The sequence below is a fragment of the Lactuca sativa genome, chromosome 4, assembly GCF_002870075.4.
Source record: "Lactuca sativa cultivar Salinas chromosome 4, Lsat_Salinas_v11, whole genome shotgun sequence".
NCBI classification, from domain to species: Eukaryota; Viridiplantae; Streptophyta; class Magnoliopsida; order Asterales; family Asteraceae; genus Lactuca; species Lactuca sativa.
Window position 1 is genome coordinate 187,997,148 of NC_056626.2, and position 24,995 is coordinate 188,022,142.

Consider the following 24,995-nt stretch of genomic DNA (forward strand, 5'->3'; position numbering starts at 1 on the left):
TTTTAAGCTAACTCAATGTGGTCTCCACTTTGTTTAAATGATATGTCATAATGAACTGATCATAACAACTAGGCGATGAGTGCAAGATTATGTCAATAGCCAATTCCTCATCAAAGTTCAAATTAAGTTTCATCAAACGATCCACATAACGTTGCATGTGTTGCAAGTGGGTCGTGACGGACTCTCCGTCCTTCATCTTGCTAGTTATGAGTGACTTGACGAGCTCGTTGATGACACTTTTCCATTATGTCCTTGCACATCTCATACGACCAATAGCCCTCATAGAAACTTTGCAGCTCAGGAGTCAAAGTAGCCCTATGATGCATGCCACTTTGGTAGCATCATTGCAATGTCTCATATTCTCAACTATTTCTTCAAGAGTAACAGTTGTTTCATCAATCTCATTCAGCTTTTTCTCGAGAACATATTCCTTGTCCTCAAAGCATAAAGCCATCTTGATGTTACGCATCCCATCATTATAATTGGAGCCATTGAAGGTGACTTTCGATCAGATGCTCCAGAGCGAGATGTGGTTGGAGAAGTTGTTGTTGTTGGAGGAGGAACCAAAAGCATTGTTTGAAGTCGACATCTGAAAAGGAAAAAGGACAGGTTTTGATTAGATAAGAAAATCCTCAATATAACAACCAAATGAAATATTAAGGCTAGGATCCAACTAAATATTTCACAATTCAAAAAAGGGATGCCATAATCTAATTGCAAATTATTTAAAGGTAGGTAAACGTTGATTTTACCAATTTAACCACGAAAAATGAAATTTAAATGAACTAGGTTTTAAATGAAATTCCTAGATCTTTTGAGATTCATTGAACTATTCAATGGCATGTTTAATCTCGATTATGCCCTTTCATTTGTAACTGGGATACCGAGGATCACAAACAAGGTGTGAATAACCATGAAAATTAGCTTGGTACTCTCGATGTCATTTATCACCTAATTAATGTGTCGGTTAACCACACACACTCCATTAATCAATGATAATTTATGAGACACCCATTGCCACCCTTTATTAGTCCATATTAGTGTGTCGGGCAACCACACACGCTTCAGTAATGACTTTTATAAAGTGCAATGTCTAATTTCATTGATTAGCATCAAATTCAAAATTTCCTAAAGTAACTAAGATTGGGAATTTAATTAAAACATTTAGTTACTTTGTTAATTACATTATACTTATTAATGAGAATTAAGTGTCCTATCAAACCCGTTCGGCTAACGACCCTCCACCAATCGAGGAAGTGGTGGGTAAGAGTGAACACCCATTCAACTACCATTTTATAGGCAGTTTCCTTATACCCCCCCCCCCCCCCCCTTATAGACCGACTTTGTAAATGAAGCGTACTAGCGGTTCGAATGACTTGTGTTATAAGTATAGTAAATATTAAACTTTTAAGTTGACATATAGTATAAAGGTGTATTTTAAACATTTCAAAATACTAGGTTTTTTAATCTATTTAAAATTTCGAAAATGAAAAAAAAAATTGAATTTAAAATTTAAAATTTAAAAGACTTTGATTTAATAATTATCTATTAATTAAACCTTTAATTAATTTATTAAATCAATTAAGGATTATCCATTAAATTAAACAAATAAATTTAACCTAATCCCTTATCCCCTAATTTAGAAAATATGGGAGAGATTTATAAGACTCTATAATTATCTAGTAAAGCAATTTGGAAGATAATTACCAAACATAACGACCCTATAAAACCCTTGATTTTTGAAATCTGGGACTTGGAGTGAAAGGCAAGGCTTTCAACCTTGCCTTATTTTGGAAAACCCTAGGATTAGGAAACCCTAGATCTCGAAAATATGGAGGCCAAGGGAAAGGGTTTAAAAACCCTTAGCAATTTTCGAAAAACAGGGTTATGAAAACCCTATTTGTGAAAATCACAAGGCCTAGGGTTTAATTACCATAAACCCTAATTTTGTTAAGTTTAATCAAATGCATAAAATGTAATTGAAAACACAAACCATTAGCTCTAATACCACTGACGGGTTTTGAGCATAGCAAACAATCCTATGTGTGTATGCAACCCTAATTGTTGGATATATGTTTTCTCTATTAGACATACAAGCATTAAACATAAAACAAGAAACCCTACCATGCTTCTACAAATTTCGAAGTTAACAAAATAAGGATTATAACACATACCTTTATTGTTATATTGTAATAACAATGGATTCCTTGAAGATCTTGACTTTGAGAACAAGGGTCACAAGTGTAACACCGCTAATGTCTCACAAACACACCAACCAAGAGGATGAGAGGAGAGACGAGGGAAGTTGTTCAAAGTTTAGACTCTTCTAGGGTTTCAAAGTGATCGCCGAAACTTAAAGGGGTGAGGCTCCTTTTATACTTTAGGTTGCTTGGTCCCAAAGCTAGGGTTTGTTGGAGGAAACCCTAATTTCCAGCTTAAAACCTAAGCAGCCCATGGACTCCCCTTCACAAGGCTTTGGACGAAAATCCCTAGGGCCTCCCTAGAGTTTTCGTCCAACCCTCATAAGGGTGGTCCAAGAACCCAAAACCATAGCTATTAATTAATTGCAAAACAGCCCATATACTTTTAATTAATTCATTTAATCCCAAAATTAATTCCATATTTATTTCTAATTAAATATTAAGTAAATAACATGATTTCTAATTAATATATTATTTAAATAATACATTAATAAATCATTTCATATATTAATTTATTATTCCAAATAATTAATTCAACCTCTCGCTCTCTAAAAGTCATCCTGTCAAGTTGCTAGTATGAAGGAAACCCAAAAGGATTGTGATGCTATCAATTCAAGTACATACCAATTATAGTTATGGGCTTAGACACCTAAGCCAACATAAACAACTCATGCAACTGACACCACTATCATCCTGCTATCGTTCCTCTCAGAGCAACAATAATGTTTGAACCCAAAAATTCTTCCATAGGCAACTGCCGATCACACCAGAACATATGATAAAACCACTGAGCCCTGACTTCACTGGAGAACTAGCCCGCTAACCCTGACTAAAGATCCTCCAAGAAAAGCCCTTGAATCGATCCTACCAAGAACTGTTTTAACAACCGAACACGTTGAAACCCACTCAACAAGATACGAACCTCTAAAGATTCATCGAAAACTCTCGACATGCAGAATGACATATAACAATCCTTGATAACCCATACCATAACAGAGAACCAACTCGAGATATAATCTACCCAAACCCAAGCAAAACTCCAACGCAATACAAATTCCCGACAACAACCCAGAAGAAAACAGAAGATAACATTCCCGCAAAAGCATCCAAAGGAATCTTGACCTCCTCCTCCTGAGTTACCCCGACCACCCTGAGGACATGGTGAAAAACTCCCCTCTGATCTCAAAAGACAAGAACTAGCCATAGGATCCTCCTTCTTAAAGGATTTTAGGGATCCACAAACTTCGGGCTCCAAATGAACCCCCAACTGCCCTACTACAACCTCGTCCCGAAAGGCCCCGAGATGATCATCCAAGAGCTCCAAAATCTCGTCCTTGACTGAACCCCAGACTACCATGGTCCATTCCAAAATACCGCGAGTAACCTCCAACGAGATAAACTCCCGCATCTCTGCATCGATAGACTCAGTACCAGCACCTGAGTCGGAACCATAACATGACCCCATTCCTGAGTGCTCAACACCATACCGACAAAAACATGCAAAAGACCCGAATATACCCAAGAATCCTCATCCCAAAATCTTCATAAATTCTCCAAGACTCACCCAATTCTAGTATGGATCATGTGCTTTCAGTAGTACGGGGCCAATACTACAGTCCACACCTATCCATACCTTCCTCAAGAATCCTCCTGAATCCTCTAAATCACCTTCTTAAATCCGTACACCCAATACTCGCTTCCCATCGCAAAAACCCACTGAAGCATTCCCTAAGCTTTCCTAGGTTCCCAACCTCGCCCTGCCATTAGCTGCTGAAGAACTCCCCACAATGTCAGTCACCCACATCATGAATACAATCACATGCAACAAAGCTTAGATAATCCTTTGAGTAATAGAATCATCCCTACAATAGTTGGATGTAGACAAGAGCTGCAAAATAGGGTCAAATCTATCATTTTTAGATTATTCAACCTTTGTCACACGTGACTTACCATATTCACTTAGTAGCTAACTCCCATCACCTAAGAGTTTCCACAAAGCACAAAGCAAGCAACATTCATGCACTAACACTCTAATCCATAGTATAATCTGATGGGTTTGAGCATTCTAACACTCCTATGGTGTACATGCAACCCTATAAACCTTGGATCTATGTTTTCTCTATTATACATGCAAATATTCAATATTCCAAGGTTTCATCCTAACTAGCATAATAAGAAGTATATACAATACAAGAATCTAGTAGAATGACATACCTTTTGATGGATCTTGAAGTCTTGAACCTTTAAGTGCCTAGTGCCCCAAGTGTTGCACCTCAAATGGTTCACACAACACCAAGAACCCTTGGAATAACTTGAGAAAAAGAATACTTAGGTTCACACTTATGAAATCGGTTTTGCCCTCTTGTGTACTTTACACTAGTTCTTAGCCACCATTTCATGAACCATACACCTATTTATATAGTGTGGAGCATTTGGGTTACATTGATGTAAACCCTAATACCCATGACCTTTCATTTCCATAGGATCCATGGGTTAAACACTCCATAGACTATACATGAAAGCTTAGCCCAACATAAATGAACTTGGCCCATCCTATATATATATATATATATATATATATATATATATATATATAAGAGTCCATATTTAATTAGTTCCTTTTTATCACTATATTAATTCTAAATTAATTCTCTATCAATACTAATTAAATAATATGATTCCACATTAATATATTAGAACTTATAATCTATTAATATAAATCATAATTATCCTTTTCTCATTTTGTCTATCCAATTGTTCTGATGCCATGCAAGCCAAATGGACCATGCCAAATCGGGCCAAGTACATACCAATTATAGTTATGGACTTAGAAACTAATCCGACATAATCATGGGCATTTAATCCTACATACTACCACTAATACTAGAATTTTCCACCCTGATTGCAGGTTGCCTTATGCATGCAAATTATACACAAAACATGATCAAATAGACTGTCGAATAAAAGACTCTACCCTAGGACCACAATCAAACGAATAATAGGAAATAAGATCAAATCATTTATTCTAGGACTATAAAATCCCAACCGTAGACAATTTTTGACTCATACACTTAGCAATTACTGATACCGATAGGTATTCCTATTCCATCATAGCATCCAATACTCCCAATGCTACAAGGCATCACATATCAGACCAAGCTATCACTGACTAATCAACAGTAGCATGCAAGTCTACCAGCTCATACAATAGACATACAAAGGCATCTCTTGCATTCTATCATGCAAAAATGGAGCAGATTCTTAGCGCTAACTAGCATGCAATTCATAGATTCACAGATCAAATCATATCAGATGGCATGTATGGGTATTTTGGGAAACCTTACTTGAGCTCGGTCGATTGCGCGCACTACACCCTTTCTTCTTTTTGGAAGATTCGTTTCTAAAAATACATTTCTTTTTGAAAAATTTAATCAAAACCTCAGTTTAAGTTCGGACACAACCAAGAGTGTGCTCGAATCCCTCAAACCAAGGCTCTGAGACCAACTTGTAATGTCCCAAAAATAATGACATAAAATATTTATTTTTAGATTAATAAATTATTAATACATATCATTTCCATAAAACCATGTAATTTAGATTTAGTAAAACATTTTCAAATCAGAGTAAATCACAGGGTGTGGAAACATGTGGTGTGTGCTCTGCAATCATCCCAAGCTCTTCCATTTGAAAAACCAAAGTACCTAAAACATAAACTGAAAACCGTAAGCACAAAGCTTAGTGAATTTCCACAACATACTACATAACATATAACCACAGAATATCATGCAACATACATATAATTGCCATGGGTTGCCCTATGGTCTTGACCTGGAATGCCATGGGCTCCCCCCATGGTCTGATATCCAAGTGTCATGGGCTACCCATATGGTTTTTACCTAGAATGCGATGGACTCCCCCCCCCCCCATATGGTCTGATATCCAAGTGTCATGGGCTTCCCCTATGGTCTTGACCTGAAATGCCATAGGCTCCCCCCAAGGTTTGATATCCAAGTGCAATAGGCTACCCTATGGTCTTTCATGCAAACATAACAAAGACAACTAGCATTCCACATAACAAGTAATGGGCCGACATTGGTGCCTTTGACCCATGGATATACTGAGAAGACTCACCTCGCACTGCCAAATCACACGGATGATCCCTGACTGTTGGCTTACTGGTTCCCCGAACTGTCAATATCAGAACAACGCCCAATTAACAATTAGGTTCCAATCCGTAACCATAAATCCATACTCGAGGTAAATGACCATTTTACCCCTAACCTGGCTTGGTCCAAGTCTAAGGCCCAAACTCACAATCTGAAAGGCTTAAAAGCCAAATAATTAACCAAGGCCCAAATACCATGGCCTAAATTTCCAAATTGGGCCCAAACCCATTGCAAGCCTTTTCAAAATAATTATCAGCCCAAAAACCTGATGGCCAAACAGGGCCCAAGACAAATAAGCCCAAAAGATGGCCCAAACTGAAGCCCAACACGCAAAATCCTTCCTTGCTGAGTACGTAGGGCATACCATCTATACGTTAAGCGTACTCGTTGATTGGCTTGTACGCTGCGTGTACAAACTTGTACGCCCAACATACTCACCCAATAAGCCCAATCCTTCCATGAAGCTCTTAATGCATAAATCTAGAAGTCCAAACCATAGATCAGAGTCCAATAAGCGTTTAAAACCATAAAGTCACTGACTTGGTGACTTTACATGCCCCAAGAAGACCCAATCTCAAAATATAGCATTCTACCATCATGAAAAGGAGCCAAATTCATGCATGGATGGGTTTAAATCCTAAAGGTGCCAACCTGGACCTTAAACCTTAGAAACACCAACAGGAGCTACTCAAAGCTCCTGGAGTGGCATTATGCCACTGGATCATATCCATGGGGTCAAAAATGAACCAAAACTCATAAATAACAGGTCTAAGACATCAATGATCAAGTTTATAGCTTTATACCTCAAACAAGCTAGAAATGAAGCACATAATCAAGATCAATAAGCTCTTCCTTGATCCCCAACCATGCACCAATCTTCTACTTCTTGGATATGGACCAAAACACACCAAAAACGGACACCATGAGCTCAAAATACCATCATGAAAGCTAAAGGATGATGTCTAAGGTTTTGATAACTTGGAGGATGGTAAAGAGGCCAACCCTAAAGGCTTAATCATCTTATATAAGCTACATCATCAAAATTAGGGTTTTCACTAAGATCCACATACGCCCAATGTACACCATTGTACACCCCGCGTACGTGCCCGAAGGCACGATCCTACCTCGCATCAGTATGCCCTGCATACACCATTATACGCCCAAATGAGTCCAAATTTCAATTATTCAAGGGTCCCAAGTAAGCTAATATCCAATCCTTGCTCACCACCCCGGATTGGGAAACGATTCGAAATAGGCCGTTACATGTAATTCATATGAGAATTACATGTGAATCACAAGTAATTCATATGTGATTCACTTGTGATTTACAAGTGAATCACTACACACTTATAGTTGAATACCATCTAACAAGTTATTGAAGAGTTCTGAATCTCTCTTAGAAGTCAAAAGTTTCGTAATTATGTGAACATACTGTAGATATCCGTAAATCTACAACTGGATCTTCCCCCATACGCATTGGTAAGTTCGTTGTTGTTCTACTTCCAAAAGTATCTTCGAATGATGTTTCAAGAGTCTGTATATGATACTCATCAGAAATACTTGAATTATACAATCCATTAAGCAATTATTATTAAATCTTGGGATCATAAAAAAAAACAAAACCAATATATAGATACAAACTTATAAATAATAATAGCAGCTCTGGGATTCTAGGAAGAATGGTTTATCTATACAACTCTTGGTCAATTCCTTCATTTCAATGTGAACATGTATATTCTTGCCAACCAGTAAAAACATGATGATAACCAAAAAAACTAGTTGAGAAATAAAGACAAACACCTAATGTGTAAACCAAAAGCACACAACTTCAAATCAACTAAAAAATAGAAATGCTTAACAAAAAGGATCATATATAATCATTGCATAAATTAAGGCCATCAGGTAAGGGTTTACTGTAACAACGTAAAGTTTTCAACCAAAATTTTCATTTTTAACACAATAAAACTTGTATCATAATTCTCAAAACACTTATTTTTCAACTGTCAACAAAAGGAAACACAATCCCAGAATCATAAAAACAAATCTTCTGTCGGTGTGTACAATCATGTCGGTGCCTTGCCGCGATCCTCGGAACTACCTGAAACACATAACACATAACACGGTAAGCATAAAATCTTAGTGAGTTCCCCAAAATACCACACACAGCACAATAGCCACTCAAGACTATAACTCTGTTAGACCCTCTGGTCGATGTGTCTCAGTGGGACCCTTTGGTCCCACAACTCATATGGACCCTTCGGTCCCTCAACTCAGCATCACAATATAATACACATAAAGCATAACACAAGTAAAATAGCAGGATATCTCATTACACAGTTCATGCACATAAGACCCTCTGGCCATACATAAGGTTTACCACACAATGTAAGTATAGTGAGAAGACTCACCTCGTACGCTAATGAATGAAAATCTTATAATCGGGATCGTGATCTCTACTCCCGGGTCTAGCTCCTGCCTAACACATAATAATTATCCCTAATTAATATTAGCCCTCAAGAAGCTAGACTAATCCCTTCCGATAATTTCACAGAAGGAGAAAAGACCATTTTACCCCTCTAATGGTCCAAATGTTCAAATGTTGACCAAACCCTAAAAGTCAACGAAATTCAACTCCAGTCAACGAACCAACTTTGACTAGACTCGTCGAGTGAACTCGGGTAACTCGGCGAGTCCATCCGTGTCCTCTGAATCCTCCTAAGGCCTCACTCGACTTCTCGAGTTGACCTTTCACTCGACGGGTTACCATTGATCACGAAACACAGAGCAACCCGATCCGACTCGTCGAGTCCTTCCATGGACTCGACGAGTTTCCTCCATGGAAATGGTCAAACGACCTTCTAGGTCAAATCTGTTTCTCTAACTTATTGATCTGACCTTCTAACACCCAAAAGTCACGTAAAGTTCTGAACTTGGAGTTAATGCATTGTATATTTTTCATAATATACCATAAAACCCCATAAATGCCTCTTAGCTTCAAACCCAAAGGTTTACTCAACTCAAGCTTCATATTCTCGGCTCTCTGGACCTAGAAGGGTCCAGATCTATAACACAAACTAGAAACAGGGGTTTGATGCATTCAAAACCCCAAAGATGAAATGATTCAAGCCCTAACCCCAAAATGGAATCTACACAATAGGGAAAGAAAGGGGGTCGATTTTGTACCTCAGATTGAAGCTCCTTGCTTGAATGACTCCGAACAACAACCCTCCTTGATCCCTCTTGCTGAAATTCTCCTCCTTCCATGCAAAATCAAACCAAAAAGCTCAAGATAGCTCTTCCTCTCACTCAACACACTCAAGCTCGCTAGGGTTCTCTCTTTTGGGAAGGTAGCCGCTAATGAACGCCATAAATGCCTTTAAATATGGCTCATGCCCAAAGATTTAGGGTTTCTGCCAACAGCGCGGACTCGTCGAGTCGCCTCGCCGACTCGTTGAGTCCATTCATTAATCCGAGTCATCAGTCGCGATCATACTCGACGAGTTTAGGTGTCAACTCATCGAGTCCCTCTTCTTAACTCAAAAGAAATTCTTAAATTATGATACCTAGAAATCCGGATGTTACAACTCTCCCCCACTAGAATCGGACTTCGCCCTCGAAGTTTCACTCAACAAATAGCTTTAGATGCTGCTCCTATAACTCTGTCTCCGGCTCCCAAGTAAGCTCGGACCCTCTCCGATGTTGCCACAGGACCTGCACCAAGGGAACTTCTTTGTTCCTCAGAACCTTGATCTTCCGATCCACGATCGCGATCGGATTCTCAATGTAATTCAGGCTCGCATCCACCTAAATATCCTCTAGTGGTACTACTGCCGTCTCATCGGCCACACACTTCCTCAACTATGATACATAGAAGGTGTTATAGATCCGACTCAACTCCTCAGGTAGCTCCAAATGGTATGCTACCTTTCCTACTCTTGTGGTCACCCTGAAAGGACCAATGTATCGGGGCCCCAACTTTCCCCTCTTCCTGAATCGGGTCACTCCTTTCCAAGGAGATACCTTGAGGAGCACAAAGTCTCCAACCTGTAACTCAAGCTCGGATCGCCGCCTATCTGTGTAACTCTTCTGACGGCTCTGGGCTGTCAGTAACCTCTGTCTAACCTGTTGTATCTGCTCAGTTGTCTTAAGCACTATCTCCGTTCTTCCCATCACTCAATGCCCTACCTCTCCCCAACAGATGGGGTCCAACACCTCCTCCCATATAAAAGCTCAAAGGAAGGCATCCCAATACTCGAATGGTGGTTGTTGTTGTACAAAAGCTCAGCCAAAGGTAGGTATGTGTCCCAACTTCCACGTAAGTCCATAACACATGCTCGAAGCATGTCCTCGAGCGTCTGAATCATCCGCTTACATTGTCCGTCTGTCTGGGGGTGGTAGGCGGTGCTGAAGTGCAATCTCGTACCCAACTCCTCATGGAACTTCTTCCAGAACCTGGAACTGAAATGTACATCTCGGTCTGACACAATCGAGATCAGCACTCTATGCCGCGACACCACCTCTCTCACATATACCTCTGCCAGTTTCTCCGCAGAAGAGTTTTCACTGATAGCAAGGAAGTGAGTGCTCTTCGTCAACCGATCCACAATCACCCAAATTGCATCAACAGCCCTCATGGTCCTTGACAATTTGGTGATGAAATCCATAGAAATCTATTCCCACTTCCACTGGGGAATCTCTAACGGCTGCAACTTGCCGTGCGAATGCTGGTGCTCGGCCTTGACCCGACGACAGGTCAAGCACCTTTCCATAACCCACACAACATCCCTCTTCATACAGGGCCACCAATAATCTCTCTTTAGATCCAAATACATCTTAGTGGCCCCGGGATGGATTGAGAATCTCGATCTGTGCGCCTCCTCCATCAATATGCTACGTGCCCTGCCCATAAACAGAATCCAAACCCGACCTTTGAAGGTCATAAGCCCTCGGCTATAAGTAACAAACTCGGACATCTGCCTAATCACCCGCTCTCTTTTGCTGTTCTCCGGCCTCACAGCCTCTGCCTGGGCCTCTCGGATGGTATCCAATACTAGAGTCATCACCGTCATCCTCACGCATATATCCCGAATTGGGGTACTCTCCACCCTGTGGCTCAGAGCATCGGTTACCACGTTGGCCTTGCCCGGGTGGTACAAGATCTCATAGTCATAGTCCTTTACCACATCCAACCATCTCCTCTGACGCATGTTCAGGTTGGGCTGATCCATCAGATACTTCAAACTCTTGTGGTCTGTGTATATGGTACACCGAACCCCATACAAATAATGGCGCCATATCTTGAGGGCGAACACTACTGCCCCAACTCCAAATCATGGGTGGGATACCTCGTCTCATGATGCTTCAACTGCCTCGATGCGTATTCTATCACGTGCCCTCTCTGCATAAGCACCGTACCCAACCCTGATATGGACACATCATAGTACACCATAAAATCCTCCATTCCCTCCAGAAGGGCTAACATCGGGGCTTCGCATAATCTCTGGCGAAGAGTCTCAAAAGAGGTCTGCTGATCGGGACCCCAAGAAAAAGCAACGCCCTTCCGGTTCAATATGGTGAGGGGAATGACAATATTGGAGAAATCCCTAATAAATCTCTAATAGTAGCCGGCCAACCCCAGAAAACTCCTGATCTCAGTAGGGGATCTCGGCACCTCCCAACTCATAACATCCTCAATCTGGGCTAGATCAAACAATATCCCATTCTGATTAACGAGATGTCCCAAAAATTGGACCTCTCGTAACCAAAAATCACACTTGGAGAATTTGGCATAAAGCCTCTCCGATCTCAATACCCCAAGAATTTCCCTCAAATTCTCTTCATGTTGCTCCCTAGACCTCGAGTATAACAAAATATTGTCGATGAACACGATCACCGATCAGTCCAACATCGGCCTGGATACTCGATTCATGAGATCCATGAACGCTGCTGGTGCATTGGTGAGTCCGAAAGGAATCACCACGAACTCGTAATGCCCATAACGATTCCTAAACGTTGTCTTCTGGATATCCTCATCCCGCACCCTCGTCTGGTGATATCCCGACCTTAAGTATATCTTGGAGAACCAAGAAGCTCCCTGCAACTGATCGAACAAATCATCGATCCCCGGAAGTGGGTAACGGTTCTTGACCGTCAATTTGTTCAACTCCCAGTAATCAATGCACATCCGGTGCGAACCATCCTTTTTCTTGACAAAAAGGATCGGTGCTCCCCACGGCGAGCTACTCGGTCGAATGAATCCCTTCCCCAATAGCTCCTGAAGCTGCGATGATAACTCCTGCATCTCTAGTGGCACAAGGCGATAAGGTGCCTTAGCAATAGGCGCCGCACCTGGAACCAAATCGATGCGATACTCCACCTGCCTCTCAGTAGGCACACCCGGTAACTCCTCGGGGAAAACATACGGAAACTCTCGCACTATAGGAACCTCACTGACCGAGCTCGACCTCTCTGCGGCAGCTCGTATATCCATCACATAGGCTATAAACCCTCTACATCCCTACTGTAGGCTCTGCCTCGCTCTAGAAGCCGAGCAAAATGCTGACCCAGATCGGGTACCCTCGCCATATACTGTAGGTACTCCGCCACTAGGGTCTCATATGGTCACCAACTGACGCCCGCAGTCGATAATAGCTCTGAATCGGCTCAACTAGTCCATGCCCACGATGACACATACATCGCCCATCGCAATAGGTACCAAATCTATTGGGAATTCAACACTGAAAATATCGAGTATACATCCTCGAATCTCCTTAGCAGCAAAAACCACTCGCTCGTTAGCTATAGAAACTCACATCGGTCGACTCAATGCCTCTCGTCGGATATTGATGTGCTGACTAAAGGCTAATGACACGAAAGATTGACTCGCACCCGAGTCAAATAACACCAAAGCAGGTACAAAATTCACAAGGAAAGTACCTAAACACGTCAAAATATAAGCATAACATCTCAAACTCAGTATAAGTAAAAAGAAAGAATACATACCAGCCATGACATCGGGCGCTACGCGGACCTCCTCCACTGTCAACTGAAAGGCTCTCCCTCGAGCCCTCGGCGTCTCGGCCTTCATTGGCCGACTCTCGGAAGCACGCACAAAGGTAGATGCAGATCCCTATGCTGGTCCCTGCACTAGCTGGGGGAACTCGGCCTTCCGGTGGCTAGTCTGGTTGCAATGAAAGCAAACCGAGAATCCCTTGGGGAAATCCTTCGCCATGTGCCCCTCCTTGCCACATTTGTAGCAAATCCCCACTCGGCAAGAACCCTCGTGACTCTTGTCGCACTTGCCACAAGTGCGGCCCTTCTGGCCCCTAACTCTGGAATCAACGGGGTTAACCCGCTTCGTCGCCAGCTACGACTGCACCGGCCTCCGGTCCCTCCCCCGGGACTCGTCCTCAACCTCCCTAGTCTGTAACTCAAGCTGAATCTCCCTCCTCCTGGAATTGGCCTGAAGCTCGGCCAATGTATGGTATGATGCGTTCGCTAAGAACTCTTGTATATCCCTCCTCAGTATGATTAGATATCGGCTCACACGTGCCTGCTCAGTGGACACGTGTTCAGGGCAAAAAATCGCCCTCTCATGGAACATCCTTGAGATCTCAGTCACTTATTTTGTCTTCTGCCCAAGAGATAGAAACTCCTTAGCCAAACGTTCCATTTCCATCGAGGGAACATACTCGTCTCGAAACATCAGAATAAACCTCTCCCATGTCACTACAGCATGATCTGCGGTGGTAAAGCCAGCTATCGCGAACTTCCACCAGTCCTTCGCTCCCAAGCGAAGCTGGTTCAGCGCAAACCGAACTCTCAAATGGTCTGGATAGAATCACGTTTAAAAACACCCCTTGATATTAGAGATCCACCTCATAGCCGCAATCGGATCCTACTGATGGGTTTTGGTCATAAGACATCCTATGTGCTCATACAAACCCTAATGCTTGGATCTAGGTTTCTCTATTGTACATGCTTTGAATCCAAGACTATAAACCCTAATTCTAGCATACAAGTAATCATATTAGATATTAGAATAGGTTTATAATGTTACCTTGATTGTTATATAGCAATAACAATCCCAATTCCTCCTTGAATTGACTTTAGAAGGCTTAGAGTCACAAGTGTCACTCCTCTAATGGCTTACAAACACCATAAGCAAGAGGATGAAGAGGAGAGAGGATGGAGGCTCCCCAAAACGTGTTCTAACCCTAGAAAAGAAGTTCCCCACGTTTTTGAGCCTTAAAGGTTCTATATATAGTGAGGCTATTAGGGTTATCTAACAAGGAAACCCTAATTTGATTGCTTAAGCCCTAAGCAACCCATAGACTCCTTTAATCAAGCCCTTGGACGATTTCCTTATGGGCTTCCCATAAGAATTCGTCCACCTCTTGTTTTAAGACAATCCATGGCCCAAATTGCAATTATCTTATAATTACAATTCCAGTCCCTTAAGTTTAATTAATCTCTTTTAGTCACAAAACTAATTACCAATTAATTATTGACTAATATTAATTAAACAATATGATTTCTCCTTTAATATATTATTCTCATAATATATTAATAAATCATATTTAATTCTTTCTCTCCATAATTCATCCTATCAAGTTGCTTTGGTGAAGGCAACCCAAAAGGACCATGCACCATCGGGTCAAGTATATACCAAAATAGTTATGGACTTAAGACACTAATCCAACACCTACGTCACATCAAACTCTGGTGGTTTCGTGTTGCTGAACTCTTGGAACAACAACGAGTCACCTCCCTGTGGCCTAGTAGCAGCGACAGCTACAGGGCCGCGGCAGCAGCAGCCTCAGTGATAATATCATAAGGCTCGTCAAATTTCTGAATCAAGGTGGTCTTGATAGACCCAAACATCTCCGGAATCTCTGCTCAGATAGCTACAGCCACCTCCTCGTGGATCATCCTCCGTATCTCCTCATCGCTACTCCCACTGCCCCCAGGGTTGTGGCGTGTCCCCACCATGATGTCTCTGAAACACAACACAATATTATCAGAGAGTCGCTCGAGCATACTTACACTCGATCACTCGACCCTACTTGTTCCTTAGCATCACTAGGATTCTTACTTGGGCCGCTCATTGATCCGGTGCTTCCAGTAGTACGGGCCCAATACTACCTTCCACACTGCATCAGTATTCACCGCAAGTACTCCTCCTCGGATCCCAATTTACAAGTACTCTATGCCTCACAATCTACTCCCACATAAGTTCTCTCATTGGCTTGTTCCTACTAGGTACTTATACTCAAGCTAAACACTAATAACATAAATCCCTAGGCTAAGGCATCACAAATCAGGCCACCCTAGTCCTAATATATGAATCACCTAGCCTACTCTCTATAATGCATCATATCCCATCAAATATCTCGTAACACAAAATGAGGGTATTTTGGGAAATTACCGCTCAACTCTGGCTGATTGTACACATTGCTCCGACTCGACTTCTCTTAGAATCTTGCTCATTTTTAGAAAATTTTATCTCTTTTTGAAAATCCTTCTCAAATCCTCAGTTTGAGTCCAAACACACCCGAGGGTGTATCCGAATCCCTCAAACCAATGCTCTAATACTAACTTGTAACAACGTAAAATTTTCAACCTAAATTTTCATTTTTAACACAATAAAACTTGTATCACAATTCTCAAAATACTTATTTCCCAAATGTCAACAAAAGGAAACACAATCCCAGAATCATAAAAACAATCTTCTGTCGGTGTGTACAATCATGTCGGTGCCTTGCCGCGATCCTCAGAACTACGTGAAACACATAACACATAAAACGGTAAGCGTAAAAGTTTAGTGAGTTCCCCAAAATACTACACACAACACAATAGCGACTCAAGACTATAACTCAGTTAGACCCTCTGGTCGATGTGTCTCGGTGGGACCCTCTGGTCCCACAACTCATATGGACCCTCCGGTCCCTCAACTCAGCATCACAATATATTACTCATAATGCATAACACAAGTAAAATAGCAGGATATCTCATTACACAGTTCATGCACATAAGACCCTCTGGTCATACATAAGGTTTACCATATAAGGTAAGTATAGTGAGAAGACTCACCTCGTAAGCTAATGAATGAAAATCTCGTAACTGGGATCGTGATCTCTACTCCCGGGTCTAGCTCCTCCCTAACACATAATAATTATCCCTAATTAATATTAGCCCTCAAGAAGTTGGACTAATCCCTTCCTATAATCTCATAGAACGAGAAAATACCATTTTACCCCTCCAATGGTCCAAATGTCCAAATGTTGACCAAACCCTAAATGTCAACGAAAGTCAACTCCAGTCAACGGCCCAACTTTGACCAGACTCGTCGAGTGCACTCGGGTGACTCGGCGAGTCCATGCGTGTCCTCTGAATCCTCCTAAGGCCTCACTCGACTCGTCGAGTTGACCTTTCACTCGACGGGTTACCACTGATCACGAAACGCGGAGCAACCCGATCCGACTCGTCGAGTCCTTCCATGGACTCGGCGAGTTTCCTCCATGGAAATGCTCAAACGGCCTTCTGAGGTAAGATCTATTTCTCTAACTTATTGATCTGACCTTCTAACACCCAAAAGTCACGTAAAGGTCTGAACTTGGCATTCATGCATGGTATATTTTGCATAATATACCATAAAAACCCCATAAATGCCTCTTAGCTTCAAACCCAAAGGTTTACTCAACTAAAGCTTCATATTCTCGGCTCTATGGACCTAGAAGGGTCCAGATCTATAACAAACTATAAAGAGGGATTTGAGGCATTCAAAACCCCAAAGATGAAATGATTCAATCCTTAACCCTAAAATGGAATCTACACAATAGGGAAAGAAAGGGGGGTCGATTTTGTACCTCAGATTGAAGCTCATTGCTTGAATGACTCAGAACAACAACCCTCCTTGATCCCTCTTGCTAAAACTCTCCTCCTTCCTTGCAAAATCACACCAAAAAGCTCAAGATAGCTCTTCCTCTCACTCAACACACTCAAGCTCGCTAGGGTTCTCTCCTTTGGGAAGGTAGCCGCTAATGAAGGCCATAAATGCCTTTAAATATGGCTCAGACCTAAAGATTTATGTAACAGCCTGGATTTCCAGGTATCTTTATTGTTTTGATTTTTGGTGTTTTGAGAGGGGACTCGGCGAGTTGGAGCTCAGACTCGCCGAGTAGGGTCACGATTCTGGACGCGGGATTCGTCTGGACTCGGCGAGTCCGCGCTGTTTAATGAAACCCTAATTGCTCGGGTTTGGGACCTATTTAAAGGGCCTTATGGTCGTCATTTGTGCTTACCAGTCCCTTGAGTGAAACCCTAATCGAGTGTGAGTGTTTGGAGCAAAGAAGGAGGCCATTATTGACCTTGGAAGTGTCATCTTGCAAGGGAAAGGGATGATCAGCTAAAGGGAAAGCAAGAGGAGCCATTTCTGAGGGTTTGGAGTCCAGAGCATCGTTATTGTGGTAATATCTTCGAACTATCCTCTTCTATGTTGATGTTTTCATTTATTAGGGCTTATTAAGGCCTCATGTGGCTAGATCTAGTGCTCCCTTGGTCCCTTAAGCGTTTTAGACCATAGATCTGGACCCCTGGGGGTCCAGAGTGTCCCTTTGCCCAAGCTTTCTATGAATCAATGGAGGTTTTGGATTGGAATCCTTATGCCTTGGGCCAAAATGCCATTTATGAGACACGGAGTGTATTGTGAACACCAAGATAAGGGCTTTACGTGATGAATCAGTCTAGGAAGGCCGGATCTATGAATTGTTGGAACAGATCTGACCTTAGAAGCAAGTTTGAGTGATTGCATGGCATGGACTCGCCGAGTCCGATGATCAGACTCGGCGAGTAGCTTGAAGATTGCCTTGGATCGGCCAGTGAGTGATCCAGTTGAGTCAGGGGTTGACTAAGTGAGTCAGGACGAGTTAGAGAGGGTCGACAGGCGGACTGAGTCGAGCTGGGACTCGCCGAGTTGTTCTTGAGACTCGGCGAGTTGAGTCGGGGTGGCCCCGCGACTCTCCCAGGTGGAACTCGTCGAGTCAGGGGAAGCACTCGACGTGTAAGAAGGGAATCCTAGGGAGTTGGCGAAAACGTCTAGACTCGCCGAGTTGCCCTCGTGCACTCGCCGAGTCCGGTCAAGTTGAACGTTGACCGTTGACCAGAGTTGACCTATGTTTGACTTCTTAGGGATAGTCAAACTTAGAAGATAAAAGTGTTAACAAAAGATGTATGATGTTATAGGGAGATTGTAGCTCGGCGGATCGAGCACGAGTGACTTCGGGATTTGCTAGCTATCGATATTCACGAGGTGAGTCTTCTCACTATACTGTACCCGGAAGGGTTTGACTGTGTAACCGGAAGGTCGGATATGATATGAGATATACATGCTATATGTGATAAGTTAATTGTTATATGTGCTATGTATGATATGCTTAATGTGGGCCGGAAGGCATTATATTATAGGTCGGAAGGCGAATATGTTATGGACCGGAAGGCGTTGTAATGTGGACCGAAGGGTTGGCGTGGGTAGGACCGGAAGGTTTACCCAGCAGGGACGGAAGTCCCCTGAGACACATGGACCAGAAGGTCAGGGCCTGGAAAGGCGTATGTGCGTAAGTTGTATTTTGGGGAACTCACTAAGCAATTATGCTTACAGTTGTTGTGTATGTGTTTCAGGTACTAGCGAGGACCGTGGGAAGGGGCCAGCGTGATCTGTACACACTGATGGATGATTTATGATCTTGGGATTCATATGATTTGTATTATGACATGACACGTGGAATGTTTATGCCTTGTTTTGGATGAAAACACTTTATTTTGAAATGAAAATTTTGTTTGAAAATTTCCGTTGTTACAATTTAGGATTTCTGCCAATAGCACGGACTCGTCAAATCGCCTCACCGACTCATCGAGTCCATTCATTAATCTGAGTCATCATTCGCGATCATATTCGGCGAGTTTAGGCGTCAACTCGTCAAATACCTCTTCTTAACTCAAAAGAAATACTTAAATTATGATACCTGGGGATTCGAATGTTACATTTACTTTGCATTTTGACTGTAAAAAAGATAGAAGACAAGCAACATAGCTCTACACATCCACAAAAAAAACATTGTATAATCCTTGTTAAACATAGTGACCAAAAGCACACAACTTCAAATCAACTAAAGTCGGATGGAGGACAAATAAACCTATGGAAGATACAAAAGATAATAAGCAGATAATCACCAGATTAATGACCACGCAGTATATATGATTAACAAAAATATAACCTAAGTCAATCACCAATACTATTTCAATTTAATTGAAAACAAAATCTACAAAGAAACGCAAAAAAAAAAAATGAAGTCAACTTACTAAAGCGTAAAATCTACCAGCGAACATGAAGAATCTAGCAGAGAGCGACGAGTCAGAGTCGGAGAACTGTGACACAGCTTGCTCGGATGCATCGATGCTACTGACAAAGTGAGCGTTGTCAAGGCGGAGCACATATAATGTGAGTGTTGTGGTTGTTAATCTTCACCGTGTGTGAGTGAGTTTGATTTCAATGAATAAGTTTTTCTATCTGACATGACGATGGATACTTCATTGATCCACCACTGAACGACTTACGGCTTCGGCGATCTACATATGAAATCGAAGATGAACACAAAAGGTGTCGATCTCTAGGTTGGTGGATTTGGCATCGATGATATGAAAATTAAGAACATCGGATTTGTAGTCATCGTTGAGAGACGCAATCAATGCAGATGTAAGAGAAATTGAGGATCATACGCTAGAGAGAGAAAGTAATTAGGGAAATTTTTATTTACCTTTTTATTTGAATTTTGTTAATATTTTGGAATGATATTTTTTATACCAGATTTATCCTTAATGTGTATCGAGAAAAGCTTAAAGTATCATTAAATTAACTTATAATTAAAAATATGTCACTTTTAATCTAAGCCATTAAATTTTTGATATAACACTACATCTTTAGTTTTCGGGTTCTCATCAAATTATGACTTCTCAAAAGAATGTCCACACACACATACACACACATATATATATATATATATATATATATATATATATATATATATATATATATATATATATATATATATATATATATATATATATATATATATATATATATATATATATATATATATATATATATATATATATATATATATATATATATATATATTGATTTAAGAAAGTGGAGTATTTACTGGTTACTTACTTTGGAAAATGGCTTACAAGATTTAGTCGGAAAAGCTTCGTGTTTGAGAAGGCAGAGATCACATGGTTTGTCTCCAAACCTCATATCCAACGGCCACAAATCAAACCCACCAAAAATCAAGAAACACTACGATGATCTTGCCTAATATCCCAACTCTTTCCTCTATCTTTGCCGGCCTTTAATTAGTGTTAATGTGTTGTTGGTTGAATTATAGTAATAGTGCACCCCCACCCTCATCTTCATGTGACCGACCACGAACATGATCGACCCCCCTTTGCTCTTTCCATGTCGTCTTTATGTGTCTATGTATATATAACCAGTATCCACTTGTAATTAAAAACATGTAACTCATCTTCCTCTTCTTTCTCTGAAAACCCTAAAAAGAACATAGACATGGGATCTCAAGGACTAGGGCTAGAGATTACTGAACTTAGGCTAGGTCTACCAGGTGGTGGCAGCGGCGGTGAAAAGAAGAGGACATTTTCGGGTAGCATTCATGGTGGTGGTGGTGGCGGCGATGGTGGTTGTGGGAAGAATAGGAATATGGATGAGGTGGTTGGGTGGCCACCGGTGTGTGTGTTTAGGAAGAAAAGCATTCGTGAAGTGACAAAGTTGTACGTGAAAGTAAGCATGGATGGTGCACCGATTCTTCGAAAGATTGATTTGAGTTGTTTCAAGTGCTATTCGGATCTAGGAATGGCTCTTGAGAAGCTCTTCGATTGTTATGGCATTGGTACACTTTTTCTCACGTTTATAAATTTCCTTAATTATTAGCTAAAACATCAATATTGATTATCCTTTTCATATTTCATCTTTCATAAATATAATACTCATAAAAAAGCGTTCGTTCATGTAATACTTATAATACCATGTTTGTTTTCATTCGATACACTACAAAAAATAATACCATTTACTAGAGAATTTTTTGCACTTGCGAAATATATTGTTAGATTAGCAATTAATTATTAGGAACAAAAAGTTAAAATATATAATGGTATTTAATTAAATTTCATAAACATTCTGCAAAACTAACTAAATTTTGTTTAATTAGTAGTCTAATATAAGGTCTTTTTTCTTTAATTAAATTACAAAGAAAATAAAAAGGTTATTGGATTTGCATTGCATCCAAAAGAATTTAATTATTTCTTTTATATTACATCGCTCATCTTTAATATGAATGAAGAATGAAACAGTCTGCATGCTAAAATACAAAACTGATATTGTTTTTTTGCTTATAATAAATAACTTATTCAAAGAAGAGAAATCTAAAACTCGTAGGTGAAGCAATGAAGGAAGAAAGCGAGAGTTGTGAATACGTAGCAATATATGAAGACAAAGATAGAGACTGGATGCTTGTGGGAGACGTCCCTTGGTCGTAAGTTCACTTTCCAATCTTTATTTTATTCTCTTTAAATTAATCATTGTTTTTTGTCGTCAAATAGACTCCATCCCAACCTTCAAAAATTCAATAATTGGTCTACTAAATAGCTCTCAAACATTTTTAAAAGTGTGTAAAATGAGAATGAACAGTTGAGATAGTATCTCGATCGAAATGTATAGTTTTTAGGCATGTATCGAGATGAATTTATTTAATTATGTAGAGTAAAAAGCTATGCGCTAGCTATAATAATAATCTTTTTTTAATAAAAAATTTTAAAATTAAATCAATACACATTAGACACTTTAATTTGTTTACCCATTTTTATTTAACCTAAAAAATTATTCGACCCACTTACAATGGAGGTTGGCTAAAAAGATATTTTTATTTAATATTTAGACACCTAATTAATTTTTAAAATACTTTTATTTGTTGAAATTATATTGTTTTCTGAAAAAGCTAATTATAAATAGTTAATTATAGATTGATTTTTATAAAAATATCAATGAAACGTCTAAAAAGATAAGATGCCTTATTATCATCACCCTTGTATATCTACTCTAATAAATGAAAATCATTTTGCCACATGGCACACTCTCATTGATTTTGCCACTTGTCATTTTGTGGTTATTTTCAATTAAATTTTTTTCACATGACATTTTGTGGTTGTTTTCATTTTTATTAAATTTCATATAATAATTGATTAAATGTATTAATTGCAATAAATGTAATAATAAATGCATATCAATTTCAATAATTGACTTTTCTTCTAATTTCAAATTTTCAAAATTAAAACCCCATTAGTCTCCTTTGTTTATTTATTTAAATTATATGTTTAAATTTAAAGGAGAAAAACACTTAAGTTTTAATAATTCAATATTTTTCTAATTTTTTTTTATAAATTTAAACTTCTTAAAATTTTAGAATTTCATATTTTTTTTAAATGAACCCATGTAATACATGGGTCTTACACCTAGTTAAGAAATATTTAATTAAAATAAGACCATGATTATCAAAGGTACGTGGTCTATCCGTATAGATGTGTTGAGATTTGAAAAGATGTTTTAATTAAATAAATGGAAAGTTAATGTTTAACTGGGAACAAATATATAAATTTAAAAATAGAATTATAAGTTGTACATGTGAATTATATGCTCTAAAATACAAAACTAAATTGCCACTTTTTTATGTGGCTATGAATTGTTAGTAAACATGCACATGCAACTAGCTAGCTTTATTAGCATCCACTCTTAGATCTATTTAAAAAGTGCTTCTTTTGAGTTGTTGAGCATAATGCAATATCATTTTTGGAAGGGTTTGATTCCAGATTTGTTTTTAACAGTGATCGTTTTTATAGCATAAATAAATATTATTGTCAAACCTAGTGTAAAGTTGTTAATTTACTATGAATATTTTTTGTACGAACGATAGTGGCTTTAATGTCAATTTAAGCATGTCCTTTTTTTTGGCGTTAAATTCTTGAGTAGCTATGCTCGTTGCCGACAAAGGAGAACTCTAGATGAAAATGTTGATGAAATGACAAATTTGTCCATACGTTGGGATGTACTCGAATACCCATCTCACCTATAGATTTTTTTTATTGTAACTTTCAAGAAACTGGTAAATCGAATGACAAGTTATACATAAAAGAAATATAAATTTAATTAACTTTTATATTCAAAAAATGTGATTTTAAGACATTTTATATATATATATATATATATATATATATATATATATATATATATATATATATATATATATATATATATATATATATATATATATATATATATATATATAATGTCTTAAAATCACATTTTTTGAATATTACTAGTTATCAATAAGTTCGTTTATATTTTGGGTCATGACAACCCTTTCTTGATATTATATTATATATACATAACAGACTCTTAAACATCGATTCTGAAATACGTACATTCTTGACGGATTATCGAGCTACATATTATAATACCGCAAAGTGATTCTTTTAGCATGTTATTTGTCACAATATTTTTAATTGAGTGAAGATTCTAATGATAAAATATACTTGGTAATTGCAGAATGTTTACGGAAACATGCAAGAGACTCAGGATTAAGAAGCGTTCAAATGCGACTGGAATTGGACCAGTTGCAAATGTATGATCGAAAAGTAATCAAGCATTAGATGGAATTAATTATGTTTATTAATCGTGTTTTAATCGCGCATAACCGTTTTGTTAAAACATTAATTTAACGTATTTAATGGTGTTTATTGTGGTTTAATCGCGCATAACCGTTTTGTTAAAATATTGGTAATTGTTAATTGTTATTCAGTTATCAATGTTAATTATGAGGATAAGTTACTAATTTATTAAGATACAGACATTTCATACGGTGAAAAAAAGTTCAACATCACTTTATCTACAAATAAGTTCTTATCCATTAAGTATATTTTATCAATTTAGGACTAATTAGGGTGTGTTTGAATTGTTTGTTTAAGTTTGGCACCAATAAATAAGCACATAGTGGTTGAATAAGTATAAATTATAAACACTTATTTGGTTAAATAATAAATTTTTAATAAGTTTGTTTCTAATTATTTATTTGAAACTCCTTATCAAAATATGATCCATAATTACTTATTTATTGTAACGTCTCAAAATTTCAAAAAAAAAAATTCATTTAAAAATTAAGGCATTTCTTTCAATTACAACATCAAATATCTAATAAAACCATTTGATTCAAAAATATTTATCAGAGTATAAGAAAACTTAAAACATTTCAAGCATAAACTATAAGCACAAAACTCGACGAGTTCTTTAAAATACAAAATACCATACATACATTCTCATGGGCTACTCCTATGGTCTTTTCCTGAAATGTCATGCGCTACCCTCATGGTCTTACATGCCAATGTCATGAGCTATCCACATGGTCTTACATCCAAGTGTCATAGACTATCCCTATGGTCTTCCCTTAAAATGTCATAGGTTACCCCTAGGGTCTTACATCCAAGTTTCATGGACTACCTACGTGGT

General features: G+C 39.1%; 1 protein-coding gene across 1 annotated transcript; it reads left to right on the plus strand.

Moving 5' to 3' along the window:
* Positions 1-20,589: 20,589 nt before the first annotated feature.
* LOC111918948 (auxin-induced protein IAA6) lies at positions 20,590-24,240 on the plus strand. The gene is made up of 3 exons (XM_023914563.3): positions 20,590-21,330; positions 21,876-21,972; positions 24,039-24,240. The coding sequence occupies exons 1-3, from the start codon at positions 20,991-20,993 to the stop codon at positions 24,118-24,120; spliced, it is 519 nt and encodes a 172-aa protein (XP_023770331.2). The 5' UTR covers positions 20,590-20,990; the 3' UTR covers positions 24,121-24,240.
* The last annotated feature ends 755 nt before the right edge of the window (positions 24,241-24,995 follow it).